The 27842-nt window shown below is 47.0% G+C and overlaps 1 protein-coding gene across 1 annotated transcript in view; it reads right to left on the reverse strand.

The window, feature by feature from the left end:
* LOC144141785 (atlastin-3-like) overlaps positions 1 to 27005 on the reverse strand; it is a 64791-nt gene extending 37786 nt beyond the window's left edge. The window contains exons 1-4 of the mRNA XM_077673281.1: positions 26931 to 27005; positions 8600 to 8787; positions 6325 to 6734; positions 6053 to 6265 (exon numbers count right to left, since the gene is read on the reverse strand). Of these exons, the coding sequence (XP_077529407.1) occupies positions 6053 to 6265; positions 6325 to 6645 (534 nt within the window). The 5' untranslated portion in view covers positions 6646 to 6734; positions 8600 to 8787; positions 26931 to 27005. The remainder of the gene's footprint in view (positions 1 to 6052; positions 6266 to 6324; positions 6735 to 8599; positions 8788 to 26930) is intronic.
* Between the last annotated feature and the right edge of the window lie 837 nt (positions 27006 to 27842).

The following is a 27842-nucleotide window of genomic DNA, read 5'->3' on the forward strand; positions in this document are numbered from 1 at the left end:
CGCAAAAGCTTCCCTCCTCAGCGGAGTAATCAAAGCAAAAGTACTCCGCTAAATGCCTGAAAAAGCTCCCTTCGTCAGGAGAGTTTATTAAATACTCCCTCTCAGTGGAGTAAATAAAACTTCGTATACGGAGCACGCTAGAGGACAAGCAATTTACTCCCTATCTGGAGTATTTCCGTTTAGATGGTAGCACATTATTTTTCCATTACCGAGGATATCTAGAGTGATACACATACACACTGGGAGAGAGAGAAGTGATTTGAGTTAAAATATGAGCTCAGCTTGCAAGTGACGTGCATACAACTCGTTGCAGGGTTATAAAGATCGGGGAGAGAACAGCATAGGGTTAAGGAAGGAAAGATTAGACAGGGTTGAAAAAAATTCGCCCGGCTTGCCCCTGTGGTGCAAGGCTGCAAAAACAGCCGGTCTGGGGGTTTCTCTCACTTTGTCAGAGACCCTTTGTCGGAGACCTCGCATGGATTTCAGAACTTGCCACTGAAAGGTCTTCATGACTGGTAGGCTAGGACCGTTTTTTTCGCAGCCTTTCACGTCTATACTTAAATAGACCGCGTCAGCACTGCTAGAACCCGCGACAGCCCTCTTCGCAAACTAGGCGTCTCCAGAGGGAACTCGGCGTTGGTGCTCCCAACTTCAGGCGCGAACGCACGCGAACTGGTAAAACCAGCTGGCTTTTGTGCCTCTGTGGCCCAGCGGGTAACGTCCTGGCTTCCAACCCTTACATGCGTACGTTCAAGTCCGAGCAAGTACTTTATTATTTTTTGCATGTTTTTTGGGGGGAATGCACCCTAGACCAGTTACATGCATTCTTTTGACAAACAAGCGTGATATGGTACTTTATATCAATATCGTTGATTTAGTACAACTAGGCCAGTTTAGGTCTGGACAGGAGCCTGGCACCATGCTAAATAAAATCCTCTGTTGCTCCACAACAGACCGGCCTGACTTATTTGGAGGCGGAATGTCTCCCAGTCTGCTCTTCTCCTCCGTCTTCCTTCTCGCCATGGTACAATGTTGAACGTATTTACCAATTTTGTTGCCTCCCCGTACACCGATTTCTAAGAAATGGTATGCAATGATAGACTTGCTTTCGCTAGGTGGTGTGCGGCGGCCGTAGCCAACTACAAGCTGCACGAATTTTGTAGCGCTACAATCTTTGAAACGAAATTTATCGTGTGCTGCCTATTTTGATATCGACAGTTGAAAACGACAAACCTGACGTCGCGCAGACTAGCAACTGGTTTATTGAAAGTTCGATTGTTCTATATAATCTTGCTTCGTTCATATTGAAACGGACTAAACAGTATATCTTACTCCACGTGCGCTCATGAGCCATCGGATTTCGCTTTCATAATCATTGCGATAGCCTTATGAATTAGCGCTGTGGCGGCAACGCTGATCCATTCGCCAGGGGCATCAAATAGCATGCTGGAAGGCTAAATCGATTCCTTTGAATTTTGAGCGTGACAGCACTGTTGCTGGCTCCTGCTTCGGTTTGCATCTGCATTTAGTCCAGTGGACTCCTGAGGGCCCTGCAGTTGTGGCGACTGTCAGAGGACCGGATGCTGTGGAAGTGAACGAGGCCACCAGCATGCTCTGTGAAACAACTCGCAAGTGTATCAGCGTACCCGCAATAGTACTTACTGATAGGGATATAGCAATGATGAAAAAAAGCAAACTCCGATGGCTCAGAAGCGCACGCGCCAGGAGATATCCTGTTTATTCTACACACTAAGTTGACTTACACCCTTTTAGCCAAAAGGGTGTAGCATAGGTGAAAAAAAGGGTGTTGGGAGGCCTTTAAACCCTTTTTCATTAATTCCAACACACTTTTCCTAGCTATACACCCTTTTTGTGTGCAAAAAGGGTGTTGATTAACTTCAACACCCTTGGTTTCGCTTGGGGTGTTGAAAAGGTGTGGAAAAGGTGTCCAGCTGTTCATTGAATAAGGCCATGTTTGGAGGCATAATAGCACTGTAAAGAAGACATCCCGTCATGTGCCCCTCTACTCGCAATAAATTTCGAAACACAAAAAAATTGCTCTTATGCAATGATCGCTTGTTTCTATATGCGGTGCACCTCATGCCCCAAGTATATCTTTGGCACGTGAAACACCAATTTGAACCTTCAAAATTAAAAAGACTATAGTCGTGTGGCGAAAAGGGTGTTTACCGACTGCAACACGCTTGGCTTTCTGTAGGTTGTTGAAACGTTGTGAAATAGGTATTCAGTTGCAAAAAAAGAACAGAGGAGCGGGGGTAGACCTAGTTTCTTCTGGTGTTGCTAAGTTTTGTTATGTTTGCTAAGCTTTGCAATGTTCTATCTAAACTAGGATGACCGCTGAGGGGTGAGGCCAAGTTTAACCGGATTTTACAAGGCTGTTCCAGTGTGTGTGTACTCCCCCCCAACTGCCATGGGATACAAGGGGGAAACGTCGGCCCCCAGCCATGCTGTTTCTTCAGCCTCGCACCATTTTTTAAGCTGCGCCAATTTTTTTGCCTTTTAGAATCAACAAAAGACTAGTACCTTTGAAATGGTACAGTCAGAGGTGCGCATACGCATACGCCCCTTTTGCGCACACTCTAACAAGCTCGAAAGCCGACTTTACGGTAATATTACCCTATCTGCGGTGGTGCACCCTTTACAGGCACCGCAGTTCTTTTTCTTTGTATTTGTTTGCTAAGGCCCCCCAAACTACCTCAAGTTTGAAGAGGTTCACTGGTAACAAATTATGACAATTTATAATGCTTTAAATATTATGAGGTGCAAACCACCCACCGCTTCTAGAAAATGTTTAGTCCACCCGTGTAAACAGGTACAAAATGCCTCCAAAGTTGGAGATCACTTCACCTTTTTTCTGAGTTGGCGGTCTTTTCGTACACCTTTTGTCTTACACCCTTTTTTCATTGCACCCTTTTTCTTAGTTTCGAACACCCTAATTTGCAGCTTTATACCCTTCTGGGATGTGGTGCAGGCTGGGAACCTCTTTCCCTCTCACAGTCACCTCAACCTTCTTGGAAAAAGGGTGTTGAAATAATGAACACCCTTTTGAAGGGTGTTGAGGTGGCGGGGAAGATTTGCTTGGTATTTAATACCATTCTAGAAGTTATGAAACACAAATACTACCTCGTAATTGAAACGTTTTTGAAAATCCGCGTGTTGATTTGTATATTCTCATAGTAAAATCCATGCTTCCAAAAGTAGCGCTAAATATGTTTTTGGTCACTACCCACCGGCTCGATCGGGGGCTTTCGTCTGCTGGATATAAAAGCAAAAAGTGCACATGTATTACTCAGTAAGTATGCACTCTCTGTGCCGCTTGCATCTCGTTGGTTTTCTTGCTCAATTCATTTGTGTTCCAACTGTAACTTGTGCATCTTGACTGTTTGTGTTGAATGCTGCGCGCTCCGCCGATTTACATTGCCACTGCGCATGCCATCACCTTAAAAAAAGGCGTGAGGCTCAACACCCTTTTTTATGGTGTTGTGCATTCTGAATAACCTTTTTTAAGGGTGTTGAGCTCTACACCCTTTTTTTATCCGTACACCTTTTTTTGCCAAAACAACTTTTAACGGTGTTAGCCATGGGAGAAGATTTTACACCCTTTTTTGCCAAAAAGGGTGTAAAAAAGCTTAGTGTGTGTGCCAAAATGAATATACACTCCCCATCGCCTGGCTAATAATAAGCCGTATACGAACTTTACAAAAAAGGCGTGTTACAGTGGATGTCGGGAGACGCCAGAAAACAAGAAAACTGCAGGCCTGACGATGTAGCCCAAGGATACGCTCAGAACCTCATGACCTCAGATGAAGCCAGTAACTTCAACAAACACACACACTAGGAGCCGATGTCCAGAACTCACAAACAACACGAAAAAAAAGAGGCTGTAGCATGGATAAAAATCCTAACGAACGGATAGCAAAAATGGCAGCATCTCGACTCCGTGGATGATGGTGAGAGTGCGGATTGCGGGGACTCGAAATGTCATCCAAGTTGCACCCCCCGGAACATCCTATTTGCGCCCCGACCGTCATTCGATATGAGCCGTGAGTTGCACCTTGATTGTTCCCTAAATGAAACTGCAACTCACGCCTCAAATTGAATTTTGGTTGAATTTCGCTTGATGTTGGTGCGCCCACGGATGGACGCGGACGAACATTGGGAGGACCTAAGGTACTCCGCACCGTTACAGGCGAGGGAGTAAGCCGTGTGACTCTCAGGTACTAACACATGGTCGTAGCCCAATGGGTAATGCGACTGCCACTAACTCTGGTCTACCCGACACTGTCTCGAATCCTGCCGGTGCTTGTGTGTGTGTTTTTTTGCGATTGTCAATTCTCTGCGCACGGACGTGGACGAACATTGTGCGGTCCTAAGGTACTCCGCAAGTAGTATATTTTCTTAGTAAATCGACCAAAAGTATAGTCTGGTCGGTCCATGGTGCAGAAACGCGCACACACTACACCACGTCGCCGCGGTGGCTCAGTGGCTAAGACGTTCTGCTGCTGAGCACGACGACGCGGATTCGATTCCCGGCCGCGGCGGCCGCTTTTCTGATGGAGGCGAAAAGCAAAAACGCCCGTTTGTTTGAGATTTCGGCGCACGTTAAAGATCCCCAGGTGGTCAAAATACTCCGGAGCCCTCAACTATGACGCGCTTCATCACCTGCGTTGCGTCAGTGCGCTAAACCCCACAATCAATCAATCAATCAATCAATCAATCAATCAATCAATCAATCAATCAATCAATCAATCAATCAATCAATCAATCAATCAATCAATCAATCAATCAAATCAATTAATCAATAAATCAATCAATCAATCACCACGTCAGGTGGGGATGTACCAATTCACTACTTACACCACACATACAACATCTTAGTGCAGCACGGTGGGAACGGGTGCTATCCAGCCAGAAAGAGCAGAAACACGAGCTTCTATACCGCGTGTCAAAGCAGGAGGCACTTTATGCAGGCGCCAACACAAGACCACCGCGAGAAAGCAACGAGCAAAAAAGTTTATTGAATTCAATTACCATTCGCATCCTGCGGCAAAATTAACATACTGAGGGATTTTGGATAACCTCTGTCGTGCGAAACTGACGAACGATTCACCAAATCCTGTCTAGGCAATGCCGCTCGATGTCAGTATAACCAGTTCACTGAAGTGACGCACCTTCGCATTATCGTTCGTTACGCCGTTCCTAGCACAACTTTAAACTCCCCAACATTCTGCACCGGCCAATCAAAACACGCTATGCTTAAGCTAACACAACCTAAGCTAACGTATCCTGTCCTTACCAACAAAGAGAACATAATGCAACCTAACCTTAACGTAACTGATCTAACTAACGGAACTGGCCCTTGTAACGTCTCAAAGCAAGTTTCTTTTACTAAAGGCTCTTTGTCGCGCTGTTGTCGTCGTCATGGAATGCTAACTCTCCATTTATACATTACGTACTGGTGCCGTCAAAACTACTTGGAACACGGTCTCATAAATTTACAAGAATTTCTTCTTCCAGAGACTGCTTTCTTCATTGGTGTGCGTTTAAAGGAGCCCTCCCTAATCGAAAAGCTTCCTGTAAACTAGTAATGGTTGTCATAAAGCCAGTAAGTAATATTTTGTGTTATTCACAAATCCTTCCATTTATGACGGCACCTGTACACCCCAGTTGCCTTTTATTAAAAACTGTGTTACCACTCCCGAGGTATGTGATCTTTTGGCTGCCTCAACAAAACCGCCCCTTGTTTCTAGTTTTACGTCATCTCACTTGAAGTAATGTATCAAAAATTAGAAACCGTACCTCTTTGAGGCGTTATTGTGTTGTTTGCTATGTTCTGCTTTGGAGAACACTAAAGCATTTACACTTATGCAAAGACGTTTCAGTATTCACTACTGCGTAATTAAAGGTGTGGCCACGAGGCTAAGTAAATAACAGATATATTTTTATTTACCCATGAAAGTGAACAAACATTTCAAAATTTAATATCCATAGAGCACGCGAGATATACATGAGAACGGAACCATGTGCTCACCTCCATAGTCAGTCGTCCATACTGAGTAAATAGTTGTAGGTGCTGCAGGTCGGATTCATCTATGTTTTGCTGAAGATTGTATATCAGCACCGTGCTTGCCATGGCGCTCAAGGCGAATATTGTGGAGCAGCTTTTGACCGTAGATTCGCAGTCAAACGTGCCTTGAGAGTCCAAGAAAATCACTGCGACTTTCCTTCCTTCGGTCGTGGTCACCTGCAAAAGCCGAACGATGGCATCGCAGTCGACCAGCTCACAGAAATCGATTGCCTCACCACAAAGATCTCGCTCCAGATCCAAATTCCAGTAGTCTCTCTGTCCGAGCCACTGCGCCATCGAAATCCTAGTTCTGGGTCATTAGGGTCCGTCATCCAGTCGTATTGTCTCCTGTTCCGCATGTACTGGAGAAAAAAATTGAGCAAAAAAGACTTGCCCCTCCGGAATTTGCCTGCTATTGAGATCACCACGACGGGCAGGTTCCTGACGTGTCCAGCCAGCAGTATTCGCTTCAGTGCATCGAAGTCGAAGCTAAAACGGCTGCCATCTTCGAGCCGCAGAATCTGGATGGGTCGACCAATCTCTCTGTGATTAGCCATAGCGCCAAATGGCCCCGTCTTCTTCGAATAGCTATGAAATTCCTATTTTGCTGTGCGGCGGTGGAAATATGTTGCGTGTAGAGGAAGGGCTGTAATTAAAATAAAGGTGGGAATAGAGCACTTCTGACGTACAGTTCTCTGCACATTTTAATACTTATTCACTTATGCGAGTTATGCGTTTATTGTCGAGACGGCTGTTTGGCTAATGAAAAGAAAATGCCAAAACGCACTTGTTGAGATTTCGATTAAGTTTAAAATCCCCAGGTGGAAAAAGTAAACCTGAGCCCACCAGAACTCCGGGCCTCGCAGCCTCGGTGTAGTTTCGAAAAGTAAAGCACAGAATTTCAGTCAATCGATTGCAAGCCGTCATACTGTATTAAGTGATATTATGTTGAGAAGTGTTATTTGTTTTGTTTATTTATGCTATCGAAGAAAGGTTGGAAAACACTCATTCAGAGTGGGGCTAACCCGCGCCTCCCGATTGCATTTCGTATGCCTTTTCAATTCTGTTATTTGGGCTGCCGTTTTGTCTGCCACTTTTGGGGGTATTTATGTTGAGTACAGCTGTATCTTTCACACTTGAGGTTGATAGCCAGCGCCAATCTGATAACGCGGGCTTAAGGGGACGGGTAATGTACAGGATTCAGGAGCCTGGGGACAGAGCCTGTGCAGAACAAATTTCTGTATGAAACACAAAGAAGCGGTATTTCTGATACCTATAGTAGGTTTTTCATGGACAGCACGTTGCTATTACTACAGACGTAAATCACAAAAATACTGCTGTAGAAACCCCCAGGGACAGCAGAGAATGCTTTACGAAAAGTAATTAGGCAGTCAACGTGCCAGTCCTACGGAACGAGTAAAATATGCAAGCACTCGAGCAAGAAATCATGCTACTCTAGTACAGATAGTACCCTGCGGAGCCCATGTGGGCCAGTATACAAACAGGCATAAGCTATATCGAGTTACCCCCTACGTGTCAATTAGCTCACTTTGGAGTTGTACGGAACCGGGAAAACTCCCGTGCTGGCAAAACAGTTTATCGAACCGAAAAAATTACCGGTTCGGTTAAGGTTCGGTTTCGGATAAATTCATTTTGTTCCGGCTTAGTTCCGGTTCGATTATATCACAACCAGAATTGGTTCGCGAACCGGTTTGGGGAGTCAAAAAATTGTTTTGCAGTTTAAAGGTATCACTAAACCTAAAGAGAATTCTGGTACATTCAAAATACTGGTTTTCCCCATTACATTTTGCGCAATTTCAAAAGGAACAGTGGTAAAAAGGGCCAGATAATTAACACAACACATGAAGTAGTCAAGATGTCCCAGTTACTTTCGCCCCCAATCCCTATGTTGTTTTTGGGACTGCTTAAAGGAAACAAGGGTCATAACATGTCTGTGGGATACACTATCCCTCTTGCTTTGTTTTGTTGAACGCACAACCTTCTCTGTGGAATCATCCATCACCTTGAACATAAACGTCTAGAGTTAGGCCTGCGTATGTCGCATTCCCTCCGTACATTAGCAGACAAAGTGTGTAATTCCTAGCGGTGTACTTTTTTCGTCAGTTGTAGGGTAAGAAAAAGTATCCTTCAGCAGCAAGGAGAATGCTTCAGTGCATTGGACTGTTGGGTGACCTAAGATAACCGGTTAGTAGCCCCCTCTCGAGGGTCTCAGCAAAAATACTGCTAGATGTGAGCTTTAGGTAACGATAAGCCAGTCATTGTTACGTAAATCTCCGGGATGCATTATGAGACAAAAGTGTGCGTCACTATAAATGCGTTCCCTGACGCCTGAGCATCGCCCCCGTTCTGTCCACTAAGCCGAGGAATCGTATAACCGATTATGCGATCGCAAACTAAAGTGTGATTATACTACAGTGTTTTTGGTCTGATTGATAGGAGAAAGGAAATTAAAGGCACTGGGAATATTATGTAGCTCAGAAGGTAGCTCACCGGCACGCACCCCAGGTCGGAGGAGGGGGAGAGGGGGAGGCACTCGTAAACCACGGGAGGGAACTCTTGAGGAGGTGCTCTTTAAATTGTCGAAGGCAGTTTTGCCACATCCGCCGGAACCAGTAGGAGCAGCAGCAGAGCAGTGAGTTAAACTAGTCAATGAAGCCCATATCGAAAACGAAGCATCCCTGAAAACAAAAAACAACAGAAAAAATCGGAAGTATTAGCGCTGTGCAAATGCAACAACCCGAGACCAGCCTGCTTTTCTGCATTCTCGTCTACTTCTTTTGTGACGTTTTTATCCAAAACGAAATACATAGCGCCTGCATGGCCGGGAGATAAGTTTTTTTCAAGAAGACAAATTGCATGCCGTACACGAAATGCTTCCGCTGGTATGTCTTTTATTAACTGGATCCGTTAGAAAACGGGAAGTTGTGTGCTGTACGCGTCCGGGAAAATTGAAGGTCATACCAGGCACCACGGTGCCCGCGGCCTTCTCAGTAATGACACATTTGATATAGCTAAAGGCTGGACAATGTAAGGGATGTGTAGAATAAAATGTACCTTTTCGTGTTTCGCTTAATCGATGGCAGATGACACCAAAAAAGGGGTACGTTATTTATGCCTGAACTCGACGCGGAATAATTTAAAACCACGAGACGAGCCCGCGGAAACACACTTGTTAAATTATATTGGCGCCTTTCATTTCCCTAAGCCACTGCTGTGCAATAAAGTGTACCGTATATTGAAGGCCGGCAGAGCGATTCAGACACCTGGGATATCTTTGATTTGATTGATTGTAGGGTTTAACGCACCGACGCAACGCAGGCGATGAGGCGCGCCGTAGTGGAGGGCTCCGGATTAATTTTGACCACCTGGGGATCTTTATCGTGCCCCGAAATCTCGTACACACGGGCGTTTTTGCTTTTCGCCTCCATCAGAAAAGCGGCCGCCGCGGCCGGGAATCGAACCCGCGACCTCGTGCTCAGCAGCGCAACGCCTTAGCCACTGAGCCACCACGGGGGGTCCTGGGATATCTTTACGTGCGTCGAAATTTCCACACATGGAAGTTGTCGCTTTCCATTTACATCCGAAAAACGACAGCCGGGTGCGGTGATCAAACCAGCATCCTTGAGGTCAGTAGATAAAGGCTCACACCGAGTAGCTTTTGAGGGTCACAGTTCACGTATTTACACTCTCTAGGTGTATGGCCTTTTTAAGAGAAGTTTGAAACGCAAGAAGCATGCACATTTCGGGGGTGTTGGCCCTCGCCTCTGCGCAGTGCAGCAGTTCTGCGGGCCGATTCTCATTAGACAGTCACAGCGAGCGAAGTGCGGTATCGACATTTCATATCGCCCTCAGACTTCCGGGTGTGACATTTCGTTTGCTCAGCCTTGCACTATACTCGCGCTTGCTGTAGTAGAACACCTTGGCACCATTTATGCGCATGTCTTTCCTCATGTTGTGAAGACGAACATGGTGGTTGTGTTGTGACTGATCTGAAGGGGAAAGTGTGTGATAAGTTGTGAAGTTGACGGTGCGTCAAAAACAAAAGCCCCGAATCCATGGCATTGACAGCGGTTTATCTACTGCGGATGGCCGAACCTTTTCGTCATGAACCGGACCCCGTTATTTACTTTTCCGGTTGAGTTTCGTTTAGGAATAGCACGTATTATTATCTTTTTATAAGGGTTAGAGCGGGGCCAGTCACTCCGATTGCATTTAATTTTTCAAACAATGTGTTACATTTCAAAAGTTGAAAGCCTTGAAAGGTCAATAAGCAGCGCACCAACCAGATAACCCGTATCAATGGCTTTAACTTTATCAGCGACATTAAGGCAAATTCAGTAGAATACCTAGCCCTGAACACGAAGTGATTCGGTGACAGTATGTTAAATTCTGATATATAACTTGTGAGCCATAAAACAAGTAGCTTATCAATAATTTAGCTGAAGAAAGATAACACGGCTATGGGTGGTAGTCTGATATGTGAATACTGTTCCCTTTATTGAACACAGGTGTTAGCTTGCGGTTTTTCAAATTGGACGAGAATGCGCCAGTCTTACAGATGTGATTCATAACGTGGGCAAATTTCCAGGAACTAGGTGCCCAATCAACTTGATATATGAAGGCTTAAAGTTATCAAAACCTCGACCCGTGTCATTGAAGTTTTGAATAACCCTGTACAATTTCTCAGGCGAGGTTGGCAGAAAAAAACTTGAAGACAATCGATAAAAAGTTGTGTTTAGCCATTCACGCGGAACCGGCAGGTTCGGTATTAAACAATCTGGAAAAGCATTAGCGATGTCAGATAGGTTGTCAAATGTGCTTGTCCGAATTAATTGTTGTTGTGGAAAGATTCATCGATGCTTTACTTAGGAAGAGGGTTATGACTTTCCCTTGCTTTCTCACGTCATTCCCCGCACAGTGGAGTTTGCTCTCAGCGTATGGTTTTTTAGCGTTTTTAAGAAAAATGCGCAATTTTTTAGAGTACTTTTGGTAGCGAGCTACCAGACGTTGGTTAAATATTTGTTTTTTAGTTTTCTTTTAAAGATTTTTTTCTTTCTAAGTCATTTCACTAGACTATCACGTAACCATGAATAATGTGGAGCCACAAATCTTTTGTTTTTGCACTTGACATTGGTACATCGTGTTCTAAGAGCTTTAAACAAAGTATATGCCAATAGATACAACGCTTTTTTATTTATTCGCCTATTTGAGAAGAGATTTGGCTCTGTTTCTTCAAGAAATAGTGGCGCATTTAAACTTTGATGAACAGCACACCATCGTTTCTAGAGGATATGTATGGTTCATGAAATATAAGGTAATGGTTCGTTATTTCTACTTCGATCATTTCAGAGGAGGGTACGGGAACAAGATTGCATAAGGCGTGCTCGATCAACGTACTACGTAAGGTTCGAAATGTAATAAGTAACTGTAAAACGGAGTTGAAATGATAACAAGGCATTTAAAACCATAAACATTTATAACGTAGGTGTATTCGATGTAAGAAAAAACGGTAGAGTCCAATAGGTTGACGTTTATGTCCCCAGTTACGACAACGTTTTTCTTTTCCGGTGATAAGTTGTGCAGGACACTATCTAATGCTTTACAGAAGATGTCCCAAATTGGTGGCTTTTGACCTGCTCAGGGATTTGTGTGGCGGAGGGTACCGTTTCCTGATACCCCTGCCGTATACCTACGGGGCTGAGTATTCCGGAGGGACTGGCGTGTGTTCTTCGAGGTCGGAATCTTCCGGTGATCAGTTTCTAGTAAAGGCTCGAGCTACCCTGTCCGCGTCTATGTGCCCTCTATTGCAGAGTGCACCGGGTCTCACAGGATCCCGCGTTGAATCTTAGGTGGATGGTCAGGGTGCTGGGTTACGGCGCCTTTAGGTCGGAAGGAGTACACGGAGTGCGCAATGGCCTATTCGTCCTTTCAAAAAGTGTCGACGGGCCTCTTGCGAGTCCGAAATTATTGTAAATGGCCGGCCCGTCCGGAAGCCTTCTGCCGCTGCCAGAGCGACAGCTTGCTCCGCGGCGTCTGTCACGGTGCAATGACGTAGCGAGCCACAGGAGATAATATGGAGGTCTGAGTCTATGACTACAACCACGCTGCGGCCTTTTCTTATATCTTGTGTGGTAGCGTCTACGCACAGTAGGCAGAAGGCTAGTCTATTGGCCTCGAGGACATACCGTGGCGCCACCTACGAGTGACGTCACTTGTAGGACGCCGAATCGTGTTGTCGTCTGCTACAACGCATTTCTCATGCGTATGCGGAAGCGTGTTTTTTTGTTGTGGCCACCATCTCGCCCGCTCCTTGTGGATTTGATGCAAATTACCAAAAAAGTTGTCTGTAAACCAAATAATTCGGGCAAGCAATCAGCGACTCGCTTGTTCCCGGCGACACCGCCGCGTTTAGATAGTTGCTACCATCGCGACCCACAGCTCTTACATACGCAGCCAGTTAACGCCAAGGACGATGCAACTGATGCCGAGAAAAGTACGCTGTCCATTTATTATGAAATACTTTTGAAGGGACATGTGTGTGCAAGCAAACAGTTTGTAACAGCGACGGAAACGCGTCGCTCACTTATGATCTCACCGCGCGAACTGCTCGTATTGCCTGTTAAATGAATGACGCGAGAACGGTGATCCTATTGCTTCGCCGCACATGCTTAAAAGTATTGTTATGGTCTGCAGTTTGGCTTAATCAGTGCATATTTCCCCTACGATGTTTTTGTAGTCATGCCCGGATTTGATTAACGATCACTGCCGAGCCTGTAATCTGCACGGCTGATGTTTACTTTTCGCGACTTGTCCACAATGTATGAACGGTATGAACGCAATTTTTTAACGCCTTCGAGCGGGTTCGGACAAGGCTGTATTTAATTTTCATTAGGGGCTCGGCGTGGTAATTTATAATTGCAGCGTGTTTTGTATGTTTACAGTAAGCCGGCATTTCTCAAGCATCAATTTCGAAACTCACGACTGCTCACAGAAGGCGAGGCTGCGTACGAGGCGAAACACGTCGTTAATGATTTCGGGTAATGGGGATATTTAGAATAGGAGAACCGAGCGTTGGGGGCCCCCAAGAAGTTAGAGGAACCCAAACGCAACACGCGCGTGCGCAGCCGGCTTCGGATGCACGTAATCGGATGTTGGGAACTTTAGGCTTGGCGTCGCAGCAGGTATTTCATCGCCGTTAAAGTTGCGAGTGACAGTCCCTAACAGAACGTTTCACCGCGCTGGGAACTCTGTAAGCGCGGTGATTTCCGTTAAAGCGATCGACAATCAAGATACCTGCACGGCTTCTTGGCCGCTCGCTGCACCGTGCGTGAACGGGCCGGCGCTGCCGGGACCGACCTCCGCGGCCGGTCGGCGTAAATCGCGGTAGATATTTGAGCATCGATTTGAAAACCACAGCTGATGACACTACCTATCAGAATTTTTCATCACACTAACATCCACTTTCACCAATCTGGAACTTCTTTTCCACGACTTGTGTGATTTTAAAAAGCGGCGACAAGTTGCTGCCGCGGCCTGCGTCGGTTCGAGCCGCACCGTCGGCTGTGCGGGCAGGCACGGCGGGTGCGTCTGCTTCTGCGAGCAGTTAACGCTTCACCCTTTCCTACTTTATACATTTCTTGCAAACAAAGAAACTTCACTCGGCGATCGTCGTAGTCCACATTGTTGATCGGGGAAACAAGCCGCTGCTTACACTTCGGTCGCATGCGTAATACACCACCACGCTCATGGTGTTTGCGGATAATCTACCACAGTTTATACGGTTATACAGACACCATTAGGACGAACTGCGCTTGACGCACTGAGAATTAACTTCAAACGAAGGAAATTAACACGAAAATACTTTTAGAACGCGCTTCCTAAGCGAAGTGTCACGCGCTGCAAGCCAACTACGCAGCAAGATAGGAACGGTGATCCTACAAGTGACGTCAAAACGATCGCAGCGCCGGCCTCTCTAGTGGTGGGCCTCGCGGCCAATAACGCTCGAGCGGCATGCTCCGGACTGCGCGGGAGACATGTAGTGATAGCGCCTAGTCTGAAACCGGCAGTGTGAGCACGTGCGACTCGTATCAGCCCGATGTCTGTGTTTGCGCTCGCTGTGCCCGTTGCCTTGGCTTCCGCTTCTTCTGCGCCGTGAGACGCGCTGCCTGCTGTGCCGGGCAGGGAAAGCAAATCGGAGATCACTTGCCTTAGCGCGCGCCGCGCAAGTTTCCCGTCTGCATTAGCTTCGGCGCAATGTTGTGCATTACGTCATGCTTCTGCCAATTTGCTGCCTGGGTATTGCTTGCACCATTCTCCGGTTTCTGCGCTCGGCCTTGCGTGTCACCGCCGACGGGCAAACGCAAAAAAAAAAAAAAAACTCAAGGCATTGTGCAAGCTGTCATCGACTGATGTCTGCACACTCAAGAACACCGTCAGCGATGCGTTTTCAGAGATTCGTCCTCGTTTTCTCGCATACAGAAAAAAACTGCTATATATACAAACTGGCGTTTTAAAACTCGCTGCTATATACCCCTGTACACCATTGTAAATTAAATGCAATAAATTTTGTAGAACACAACGTTGGGTTTTGAATGATATTTTTTTTATATAATTTAAGGGGAAACTGACATCAAAATTTCCAAATGAACTGTTTGTGTACTACAACCCATTCTTAAGAAGACGACAGGTTATGTTCGTACTTTTTGTTTCTGAGCGTTAGAATGCGGGTGCTCATGCAGTTTTGCTCTCCGCGTGAGCAAAAGAAGGGTTGAAACATTTTTTTTCTCCAGTGATTAGGCGTGCCAACAAAACTGACGAAACCTGGGGAGGCAAAATTGTGAAGCGGTATGAGTTTTGAGGGAGCATGAGGGTGAAAGGCTCCTCACCGCATTGACGAAGGATTCTGTAGCGAGGGATTCACAGGCTTGCTATTTAAATTTGTGCGATAATGACGTCATCTTATGGGAAATCATAACACATTTATTCACCATATCCAGTAGGAAAATAATAACATTCGCCTTTTTGAGATTTAATAATAGTAATACCAGTCATGGGCACGTTACCGAAAAAAGTAACAGTGTTACAGTTCCAGAACCCAAAAAAGTAACTCTGTTACAGTTACAGTTACGAATTTTCCAAAAGTAACTAGTTACAGTTACAGTTACTGCAAAAAAGTAAGTTCATTACTTTTCCGTTACTGTATAAAACTAAGTAATAGCTAAAAGATTTGGCTTATTTAATAAAAACGTTCGAAGGCATGCAGGTAGTAAAAATTACACGTAGTAAAGCTATACACGAGGGAAACCTAAAATGATGCAATCTCATACCCAAAGAAACAATCGTTGTTTACGCCTCACTTTTTTATTACGGAAGTTTTGCTATCCATCATAAGGAACTTCATTTTTTGGTAGCTGCACTCTCAATGCGAGAAATTTATTTGCAAACATCAGTGTAGCATAGAATTAGTTGTTTTTCAAAGTTTGAATCAGAGAGGCCGAACTTATACTATAGCGAGCTGGAGGACAACACAGCCGAAACAATATTTCAATGTCAACTTAATTTATTTTCGCCTACAATGCCGTCTCTTGACCGCCCCGCGTAGTGAGAGACAATAGGAAAAAGGGGGCGGAGGTGGCGGAACGACGGAAGGCCCTTGTAGGAAAGGGGAAACGGACATGGGAGTACATCGGTTGTCGAGGTGTTTTTGAAAGGTACTAAAAAAAAGCGCTTCGTTAACTTTTTATTTCGTACTAGTGGTAGGAGACGGAGACCAATTTGAGCCATTGTCGAAGCGACGTTTGTCCGTGGGCCCTCGGAGTCGATCTCCCGCCCCAACCCCCAGCCACCCCCATCCCCGGAATGAGACAAGATATTTCTAAAGGGAATAGAAACTGAAAGGAACGCTTTACTGCTTTCTCCCTCCCCTTACAACCCCCCCCCCCCGTCCTCACAAAGGCGGATTTTCGACCTGAAAAAAACTGCTCTCACAATCCCAGCCTTCTACAGAAATCACGTCGCCGATCCCAGGAACCCCTCCCTTCGTTTGATATGAGGCGTAGGCCGAACGAAGCTCACCCAAGTATTTTTTGCACCCAACATTCAAAAGCAGATGTAGCTACTGTTTTCGTTTCGGCCACAGCCTCCGAAACGAAGTCGCGAGGCTTCCCAAGAAAATTTCTTCGTGCAGTGGCAGTGTGGTTAGACGTCTGCCGGCCAAGATGCTGGCTGGTGTGAGGGCACTCGGGGGCCACCATCGTTGGGGTCGTCGTATGTGTGGAGGGGCATGAAATTTATTACTTCCTCGACCTCGGTCGAGCACTTGGTACAGCTCGATCAAGCCTCTAGACCAGGGGTCCCAAACACGTGGTCCCAAATACGCCCAGGGGTCTCTAAAGCGAACAATGATCGCAAGCAACTGCGACTTGTGAATCGAACACTCTACATAGCGCACAGGGCTGGACGAGCGTGAGGTTACCGAGAGACTCCCCGCGGCATTTTATGACCCTGCAAACGGGGCTGCACGTCGCTAATGAGAAAGCGACGCCCTGACCGGAGTTTTCTAGGCTTCCGCGAAAGTGCAAAGGTTTCTGTGCTTTGTGAGGCGTTTGTGGGCGTTTGTTTTCCTGTTCTCCTTCGGTTCAAACACTTTTACTGCACTCCAGATGTGGCGGACATGATGCTGCCACGCGCCGGACTATAGGCTGTGGCGCATCAACATGCATCCACGTGCGTTTAGGCGCGTGTCGCAGCGTTATTTATGGCTTGGGTGAGAGCGATGTCGCACTGCTGAGGAAAATACTGCAGCTTAGACTTAGAAACTTCGAGCCCTTAGTAGACCGCGTTGGACACCACGCAGACGTGCACGCCTAAATATTTCTAGTCCAGGTGTTTTTTACCCATGAGGAGGGAGTGAGCTGGCATAGATGAAGTAGACGAAGATTCTGCGGAAGAAAGGCCGAAAAAGTGAAACGCGCAAACTGTACATCGGTCGTTAATGAGTGTCGCCGTTGGATATTTTTTTATAGAAATAAAGTAACTGTAACGATATTTTTCGTTACAGTTACTCCACAAAACATTAACTGTGTTACAGTTACAAGTTCCTCTAACTTAAAAATAACTAGTTACAGTTACAAGTTACTGAAAAACGTAACTAGTTACCGGTAACGCGTTACTAGTAACTGGTTACTGCCCAACACTGAGTATACTAATGGAGATATTTCACTATTCTTTCATTTCAACACAGACATTGTTCCTTATCAATATCACACCGACATCCCCATGTTGCGGTGAATAATGAGGAGCAATATGTCTTCAGCCACTATAGTGTGGACAGCCTTTATTTTGAAAACATTACTTACCCCCCTTTGAGACATCAAATGCAATATTGCCGACTTAAACAGTAGTGAAATAACTGATGGAACGTAGAGAAACTACGAATTTACTGAGCAAAACAATACAGTCGGGGCAAGCGTGCGCCGAACAATTTATTTCAACAAAGGGGTGGTAAATGTCTTTTCGGAACAAGTCTGGTCACTTCAGGAAATGTTTGTTCAGGCAATGGTTTAAATAACCTGGAAGCAGGGAGTATCTTTCTGCTTATTGCGTTCAATATCACACTTAATCCGCAACTGCGACGCACTTCGCGCTGGACAGATAATCTGCGGCTGGCGGTGACTGATCGTGGTACCTGCGGTTGGGGCTGGCTATTTCTGCGATGCGTAGATGTTCAAGGCGCACCCAGGGAATCCTGTATATACAGCACGAGATTGAACATGTGCTGCAGTAAGGGCTCCTAACTTGGCGCCGCGCTTAAATTTTTTCAGGAATTGAAGCCATCGCTCTGATGGGACTCAAGATGTCCCAAAGAGCCATATGTGCGGTAGCAAGGCATCCATTGCCAATGTCAATCGAAGCGTTGGAGCTTTCGTTAAATAAAGTTGAATTGCCGATGCTCCCCCTTTCAGGCCACCTAGAGTGACGACCGATGAGGAGGATAGTTTAATTGCAACGGCAGTAGACAACTCCTTCCGCAGCGCTTGCGAAATTGAAGACGTGCAAGGATTGGACGTTTCAGCCCAGCTCATCTGGTCGAGACTTCACGAAGCCAACATGAAAGGAATGACGGCTGCACAATAGACCAAATCACTGGGACCAGCGGATGGAGCTTGCTTCCATTGTAGAAGAATTGCTTCCGGATACTTCGAGGGCCGTGGTCTTCAGCGAGGAGGCAGCGTTCTGTACCCGCTGGGACCAGAAAAAACGGATGTGGCGCCCTGATAAATGCCAATAAGAATAAATTTTGCCTACTGATATAATTTACCGATTAGGAGGTTCATCTCACCGAAGCTTGTAAGGCGATGAGGCGCACAGTAGTGGAGATCTCCTATGGATTAATTTTGGCCGCTTTAAAGGGGGCTTTTAACGTGCGCCGAAATCTCAAACACACGGGCATTCTCGCTTCTAATGAAATACGATCGCTCTTTCCTGAACGTAATGTTTAAATGCTAGACATGTATCACATTTCTTACTGGGATAATAGGCTTTTTACCACCATCACTCACGTATGACGACAAATATGACTGGAAGGTGCGCTCCCGCGGGCGAACAATAATCACCGTGTGGGAAGCCCTCAGCCACCAATGCCCAGGACCGCTCCACGGGGTCACTGATCGAATGACGGCAGCAACCTGCGCCGACATTGTTCAAAATGTCATTGTGCCATACGGACTGGGTGGACCGTTTCCAGACGGGCTGTATCATTTTCAACGAGATTACGCGTGCGTTCACACCGCCGAAGTTATTCAAGTTCTCCTCAAAAACCTAGCAGTAACAACCATTCCATTGCCTGCCACAAGCAAGAATTTGAACATAATAGAAAACGTGAGGGGGGGAGGGGAAGGGGGCGGGGTTGATGAAAAGCAATTTGTCTAAACAACCGGGGCTATCAATCTCAGAATACGACGAGCTGTGGGTCGCCATGGAAAGAGAGTGGGAGCGCCTCCACGCTGACGCGAGTCTCTTGGAAGCGCTCTACGACTCTATTCCCGGAAGGCTCCACAGCGTCAAACTGGCTATGGAGCACAAACCAGGTACTAGGTGTCTAGTATCACCGCCATGGGCAGTGCGACGTCCTGAGCACTTGCATCCCAAGTGGGTACACGGATTGTAACCCACGTCATCGCAGATATCAACCAGTCGACTTCCCTCGCTTCTTCAGAACGCTGACGTCAGTTCAGAAACTTTGCATACTTATTTAGGTTGCATTTAGGTTTTCAATCGAAGTGTAAAGCTCACACCTATACTTCAATTGACAAACATTGTGATATGTGCTTACAGTGTGCCGTTTACCAAATAAAACCCACAGGGCGGAGTCATCCGGACTTTATTTTGCTTTGTGCGAGCCTACATTATATTTGAACGTTGGTTATGCCACCACATTCCGGTAATTTGTTTCGTTTTGAATACAGAACTAAATTTCGTATGCTCTGGCAGTGTGTTATTTCACTTTTCTAAGTGCAAAAAACGTGCAGAAATCACCGAAAACGCATCGCTGACGGTGTTCTTCAGTGTTCAGACATTGCTCGAGGACAGCTTGCACACTGCCTTGGTTTTTTTGCGTTGGCCCATCGGCAGTGAGGCGCAAAGCCGAGCGCCGAAACCGGATAATGATGCAAGCGATACCCACGCTGCAAATTGGCAGAAGCGTGACGCAATGCAAAACTGTGCGCCAAACCTAATGCAGACGGGAAACTTGCGCGACGCGCGTTAGGGCGAATGATCTGCCATTTGCTTTCCCTGCCCGGCACCGCAGGCAACGCTTCTCAGGGTGAAAGAAAGTGGGGAAGCCAAGGCGACGGACACGGTGAGCAGAGACGCGGCCATCGCGCTACGGGATCGTTCTCCGAAGCCTCTTCGATTTCGTGCGTGTATTTCCGCATCTTGTCCCAGTCCGTTACGCGTGCCGTCCCCAGCATGGCGCGGTATTGGGGTCCCTTGATGGTAATGCCGATTACGCTGTGGTCGGAGCCCAGGTCCACGTCTTCGTTTCTCCAGGACACGTCCAGTGCCCCCGATAGCCATGACAGATCCGGAGTTATGTCCCTATTGGCACTGTTGCCCCTTCTGGTGGCCACGTCTGGCTCGTTTAACAGGGCCATCTCATGGTCCTCCATGGTGTTGGCTAGAGCTTTTCCCCTCTTCGATTGGTGTCGAGCTCGGCGAGAGAGGCACCCCTCAAGGGTCAGTCTTGTCGCCCCTGCTCTTTAATCTGGCCCTCCTGCCCCTGCCCAGTCTACTCAGACAAATCGAAGGCGTGGACCACGCGCTGTACGCCGACGATATTACGGTGGGGACGAACCGAGCCGGGTCCGATGCCTGGGCGGAGGAAGCCTTGCAGAGGGCGGCAACTACCGTGCACGAATATGCAAAGACCTGCGGGCTGAGCTGCGCTCCCCAGAAATCTGAGCTGCTCATGGTTCAGCCGGGACGACCCAAGAAGGAACTGCCGCCGAACGTGACCATCACCATTGACGGCACAGCCATTAAACCGGCGCAACAGATCAGAATCCTGGGTCTGCTGCTGCAAAGCGACGGACGAGCGTCCGCAGCCGTCACGAAGATCAAGAACACCTCGGAGCAGGTATTAAGCATGATCCGAAGGGTCTCTAACCGTAACAGAGGCCTTAAGGAAGACGACGCAATGCACCTAGTGCGGGCATTCGTCGTGTCGAGGGTGACCTACTCTGCCCCGTACCTCCAGCTAACGAAGGCAAACAGAGACACCCTGAACACGATGCTGCGTAAAGCAACCAAGCAGGCAATGGGCCTGCCGATCTACTCGTCCACGCAGAAACTGCTGGACATGGGGGCCCACAACACGGTGGAGGAGCTGATCGAGGCTCACCTGTCCAACCAAAGGGTACGGCTAAGCCAAACGGAGCATGGCTGGGTCGTCCTGCGGAAAATAGGATGGCAGATAGAACCACTGCCAACCAAGGCAGCCCTTCCCGAGCAGTGGAAAGAGGCCATTCAAACCAAGCCACTCCCCAGGAACATGCAACCGGGGAAGAACGAAGGGAGGCGGACCGCGCGAGCCAAGGCCCTGGCTCGACAGCTGGAGGAGAACCCTAGGGTACTCTACGCGGACGCCTCGCTCAGAAAACACGACGACCGAGCAACGGCGGTAGCCACGTCCATCGACAAGCTGATCGTCAGCGCGTCGCTGAGGACGACAGACCCAGCCGTTGCGGAAGAAGCAGCCGTGGCACTCGCACTCGTGCAACCGAGCGTGGACACCGTGGTCACAGATTCAAAGTCAGCCTACGGAAGCTTCCGAAGAGGAGTGATCTCTACCGCGGCGCGAGCCATTCTCTCCAAGCACAAGCCTCCGGGACGAGCCATCGAGCTCGTGTGGGTACCGGCTCACTCGAAGGTGGAAGGCAACGCCCTTGCCGACCACCACGCCCGAGAACTGTCCATCCGGGCCGAGGACGAGCCGGCTGAGCTACCGCATCCCGTGACCAGCTTTAAGGAGATTACTCAGATGTATAGAAACGCGAGGTGCAAACTTCCCGAACCGCACCCACAGTTAATCAGGCAACAGCAAACGATCCTGCGGCGCATGCAGGCGGGATCGCTAGCGCATCCCGTTCTGTTACACCGAATGTACCCGGCGCAGCACGACACACTCTGCCCTTTCTGCAAAACGGAAATAGGCACTCTGGCACACATCATAGCCGAGTGCAAAGACCTCAAGAACCCCCCACCACCCTTTCCCCCCAACACCCCCAATCCCCAACCCCCCGAGCGATGGGAGACCTTGTTGTCCAGCCCCGCCCTGCCAACTCAGCTAGCACTGACGGCCAGGGGCCAGGAGTTGCTGGATACATATGGGTCCCGTGAATAGGGAACCACCCCGTCTGGTGCCTGCGCGCACCATCGAATTTTCGAGCTCAGTAAAGTTGATTCTCTCTCTCTCTCTCGCGCTACGGGACACGCATGCTCACACTCTCCCATGCTCTCCCGGTCTCACACCAGGCGCTGTCACGAGATGTCCTCTCTGCAGTCCGGAGCACGCTGCTCGAGCGTTCTAGACTAGCCTCCTGCCGACTGTACACTGCGTTGTTCTTGAAGGAGAATATGCGGTGAATGAAATCCGCTCGAGTTTGGCGACAGCAGCTGGGAGGGTGCAGGCAATGAGCGCCAGCGGTGGGAGGGAGAGATTGGAGCAGTAGTCGTGTGGGATGGGCAGCTGAAGGATCATCTCTTTTTTGATTAATTATAGCGAAGCAAGCCCATACACAGACCTGAATTGAGTTCTTTCGCCATACCAGGGGTGTACTCGTAAAATTTCATCTAGGCTGGTAGAGTATTTTGCGCTGGGTGTTGATAGGACATCTTAGTCATTAACTTTGGGAGGGGAGCAACTTCAAAAATCCCGCCCACACTTTTACATGCTTGATAGGACCATGTCGGGAAATGGGTTTTCGGAATTTGTTAGGTAATTCGGACTTCCGGCGAACACTTACAAGTAAAACCAATTAGATAATCAACGCTCTGAACACTTACTGACGAATCAGTGAAATCGCGTATTTTACCCCAAGTCCAAATTACCTTTATCACGGGGTTGCTGAGGACAAAATGCCATAAAATTGCTTCCAGAAGAAAAATTCTATCGGTTACCAGTATGGGCAAAACGGACTGCGCTATCTTAATGGACACGAGATACAGTAAGGAATTCCCGAAAACCGTACTTTATTCCTTTGCCCCTAACCAAAAATATCCGCAATTGCTCTTTCTCAGTGAGCCAGTTTTTAGCAACTACCGTTGTATTTTGATCCTACAGATTAATAGGAATGTAGAGTCATGGACAAAGCGCGGCGTACGTTTGACACGTGACGTCAACACGGGGCATGGCTTTGCGGCGCTATCCAGGCCCCGATCTACAGAAGCGCGCGTTCGGAGGGCTGAAGTACTCAGCCCATAGTTCAGCGGGCAATTACATTTCCCCAAATCTAACAGTGTATATCAGTTCTAGTGATGATCCACAATTTTCACGTTACAATCACATGCCTAACTCCGATAATGAAGAATTACTAATAAGCAATAATTATTCGCTACGGTAAACAGCAATTTGAACTCATTATATTGCGTCTGCCATGGCCCTTGACCAGTTCGCGCAAAAAAAATTATGTTACCTCCGGAAGCCTATAATTTAAAATTACTAAAGGCTTCCCCGAAACGCCCTATACATACATAAAAAAAAACTCGTTAAAGGAGCCCAAGTGGTCAAAATTATTCCGGAGCCCTCCACTACGGTGCGCCTCATCGCCTGCGTTGCGTCGTTGCGTTAAACCCTACAATCAATCAATCAATCAATCAATCAATCAATCAATCAATCAATCAATCAATCAATCAATCAATCAATCAATCAATCAGTCAGTCAGTCCGTCAGTCAGCAGTCAGTCAGTCAGTTAGGCTATCAAAAGCGGGCACTGCTGCACAGATCGCTCAACTCGTATTTTTTTGCAACAGTGTTTTCCATCAAGGGTGGCGTACAATTATTGTAGGCCATTTGTAATCCTTCAGGAATCACGTAACCCGCATTTGTATATTCTACAGCGACGACTCGAAGGCCACGTGAGATAGTATCGAACGCTTTTTATGTGTTAGTTCATCATAGCAACACGTACCCGTCCTGCAGCATTGCAACACTCTAGACGTCGCGCCTTGTGGTAGTTGGAACATATGGTTCTTCCGTTTACGCCACACCATTTTTGGAGCCCTAAATGTTTGTCATGGCTCATCATTATCTGCAGCCTCCAATGAAGTGTTTTCGTAGTTATTTGTTTACCTAAGCTTTCCTAGCGCACGGAACCGTAATATTTGACTTTTTAACCTTGTTCACATCTTCCGTTTTCGGGATACGAACTGTATGAGAGGTTGAAAATAAGTGCGGGAGTGTTAACGTGTTCATCCTCATTCAAAACATTTGCCAACAGCAGGGAAGCTTCATTCGTTAATTTCTTGTAAAACACCCGTCCGTTAACCCATCTCGGCCAGACGACGTACCTGGATTCAATTGTTCTAAAGCTTTTTCTACCTTTTTTTTACTGTGATGGGCTGTTCTAATATTTCTGTGGTGTTTGCGTGTAATACTGGCATTAGCGGTAAAACACCTTTTGGAACTTTTTTAGGCGTGGAAAAACTGCGCATGAGAGACAAGACAATAAGGAAGAAAGAGGACGGGCGCAGACGAGGTTATGGCAATGTTGCTGACTATAACAAACGCTTGATGGGAAGAAGAGGGGACACAGTTAAAAAAGCCCATGGCAGAAGAAATAAAGCTTCGTACCGCTTGTACTTGGGCTCGTTGGTATTGCATTTTTAAGGGTGGAAAAACTGCGCGTAAGAGACAAGACAGTAAGAAAGGGACGAAGATAGGGGCCGTTTTTCCACTCTTAAAAATGCAATACCAACTAGCCCAAATACAAGCGGTACAAAGCTCTTGGTACGTTTTTTCCTGACTGTGCCTTAGGCCAAAAGGCAACACGAATATTCACAGAATGCCTGCTGAACGTGTGTGGTATCTGTAACACATGTTTCTATGTAAACTCTCAATGTCGGCTTTCTTGGCTGCTCTCCTGAAATTGTCTTCTCAGGTATAAGGCGTACTAGCACCCCACTGTATCGCTCAGTGGCTATCGCGTCTAGTTTCTTCTTAAGCAAACAAATGCTTTATTTAAATGCTCAAAGCTGCCTATACTTTTATTCTAAGAGCTCCTGTAAATTTGTCGCACAATGTTTTCGTTCATGTTGTTTTCAATGTTTCAGTATTGGTGATTGTTCTAGAGCTTCCAGTTAAGCTTTTTTGATGAAGGGCTCCAATGCAAGCACGGTATTTTTTCTATTTTTTTTTTCAATTCCCTGTGGCCGTAGTTTCGGAAACGTCAAGACTTCTTAGGTAGGAATTTCATCCCCAGTGTTTCCGTGTGAATTCTTTTAGTTTCATTCTTTTGCTTTCTACTGTGAGATATACCCAATAGTGGTCACAGTGGCTACCGGTTGTACATTATAATCTCTACACTTCTTAGGTAGAAATGTATTCCCCATTCTTTCCGTGTGAATTCTTCTAGGTTTTTTTTTTTTTGCTTTCTACAGTGAAAGTAAGCCAACAGTGGTCACACAAAGTTACCGGTTGTACATTGTAACCTCTACAATTCTTAGGTAGAAATTTATTCCTCATTCTTTCCGTGTGAATTTGTTTGCGTTTTTTTGCTTTCTTCAGTGAAAGAAACCCAACAGTGGTCACAGAAATTTACCCGTTGCACATTGTAATCTCTACACTTGTTAGGTAGGAATTTAAAACGCACTGTTTCCATGTGGATTCTTTCGCGTTTTTTGCTTCCTACAGTGAAAGCAACCCAACAGTGGTCACAGAGAGTTAGCGGTTGCAAATTTTAATCGCTACACTTCTTAGGTAGGATATTGATCCTCATTCTTTCCATGTGAATTCTTTTGCGTATTTGCTGCTTTCTACAGTAAAAGAAACCCAACAGTGGTCACAGAAAGTTACCGGTTGCACATTGTAATCTCTACACTTGTTAGGTAGGAATTTAAAACACATTGTTTCCATGTGGATTCTTTTGCGTTTTTTGCTTCCTAAGGTAAAAGTAACCCAACAGTGGTCACAGAAAGTTACCGGTTGCCCATTGTAATCTCTACATTCTGGTATAATTTCGAGTGAAACAAACGCTCGATCAACTGTCGAGTGACTGCAGCCTTGAAAATGAGTGAACATCCTTCCTGCTTAACCAACTGCCTCTCCTACCTCAAAAAGCAACATTTATTAACCATAGTGCAGAAACTTACAATACTTGAATCTCAAAATTGCGCAGTGTTGGTCTTATGTTATGCATAAACAGAGTGAAGTCTCCGAACACGGCAACACTTTCGTCACTGTTGCAATAAGGCTCCCCACTACTGAAAAAGATGATTGATTGATTGCTTGATTGATTTATTCTAGGGTTTAAATCACCGACGCAGCGCAGGCGATGAGGCGCGCCGCGGAGGGCTCTGGCTTAGTTATGACCACGTAGGGATCTTCAGCGTGCGGCGAAATATCGTACACACCAGCGTCTTTGCTTTTCGCCTCCATCAGAAAAGCGGCTGCCTCGGACGGGAATCGAAACCGCCTCCTCGTGCTCAGCAGCACAATGCCTTAGCCACTGAGCCACCGCGGCGGGTTACGGAAAAAGATATCCTACCTGGCATCTTATTCGGCGAGTACAAGCACTAGATACGCCGTTTACTCCCCGTCAATGCAAAACCACGAACCATTACCTAGGCGTGCGTTTGTGCTGGAAGTCATATTTTCAAAAGTTGTACCTTAACCTTGTCCAATGAACAGTAGACACCCTCCCGATGTGCCAGTGGTGGGTGAAACCCACGCGACCACTGTGCCACCGTGGTGGGTGGACATTAATTAGGGCCACCCTAGTTATCCAGCCATAAGTTGAATTTTTTTTTTCAGTGCTCCTCTCACGCAATGCTGTACAAAATGTATACCGCATTTTTTTCCACGAAACGCTAACAAGGTGAATAAGATAACCCTCCTATGAGTTGCACATGCACAGTGCGACGATGCTATATTTGTTAGCCCCTGAAGCGGTTGCAGCAGCTCAAAAGGCCTAGACTGCCAAAGCTGTGTCAAAATAGGGGCCCTGGCACTATAATTTTTATGAACACAGAATTTATAAGCACACCAACAAACAAACTACGCACACCAAAACCTGCACAAAATTTTGACATGTGTCTTCCCTACCTTTACAATGGCGACGACGACCGAACTTCCAAGCCGGCGGTGGCAGACCTGTTATGTCTACCCGCGAGACGCTGGCACTGGGGCGATGCCGCTTGAGAGCGGGCTTTTTCTATTGGCAGCGAGTCCCACCACTGGAGAAGCCGGCGCTGCGATCGCTTTGACGTCACTTGCAATATCACCGTTCCTATCCTGCCCAGTTGGCTTGCAGCGCGTGACACCTCGCTTAGGGAAGCGCGTTATAAAAGTATTTTGGGGTAATTTCCCTCGTTTGAAGTTACTTCTCAGTGCGTCAAGCACAATTTGACCTCATGGGGACTTTATAACCCTGTGGTGCAGTCTCCGCAAACAGCTTGGGCGTGGTGGTGTATGACGTATGCCGCCGAAGAGTAATCTGCGCCTCGTTTCCCCGATCGACAATGTAGACTACGATGATCACCGAGCTAGGTTTCTATATTTCCCTTGTTTGCAACAAATGTATAAAGCACGAAAACATGAAGCGTTTACTGCTCGCAGAAACGCTCCGCACACACGCCGTGCATGCCCGCACGGCCGACGGGGCAGCACGAACCTAAGGAGGTTGCGGCAGCAACAACTTGTCGCCGCTTTTTAATGCCACATTAGTCGTGTAATTCTACATTGGTGAAAGTGGATGTTAGTGTGGTGAAAAATTGTGCTAGGGAGTGTCATCAGCTGTGGTTTTCAAAGCGATGCTTAAATATCTGCCGAGATCTACGCCGATGGGCCGCGGAGGTCGGTCCCGGCGCCGCCGGCCCGTTCGCACGCCGTGGCGAATGGCCTAAGGATGGCGATACGTGCGCGCAAGCATCGGCCGAGGCCGTGGCAGGTATCTTGATTATCGATCGCTTAAACGGCAATCACGTCGGATAGAAGGTTACACATACAAGAAAGGGG

This window comes from Haemaphysalis longicornis, unplaced genomic scaffold (genome assembly GCF_048455015.1).
Source record: "Haemaphysalis longicornis isolate Haplotype H1 unplaced genomic scaffold, Haemaphysalis longicornis Haplotype H1 scaffold_6, whole genome shotgun sequence".
Taxonomy (NCBI): domain Eukaryota; kingdom Metazoa; phylum Arthropoda; class Arachnida; order Ixodida; family Ixodidae; genus Haemaphysalis; species Haemaphysalis longicornis.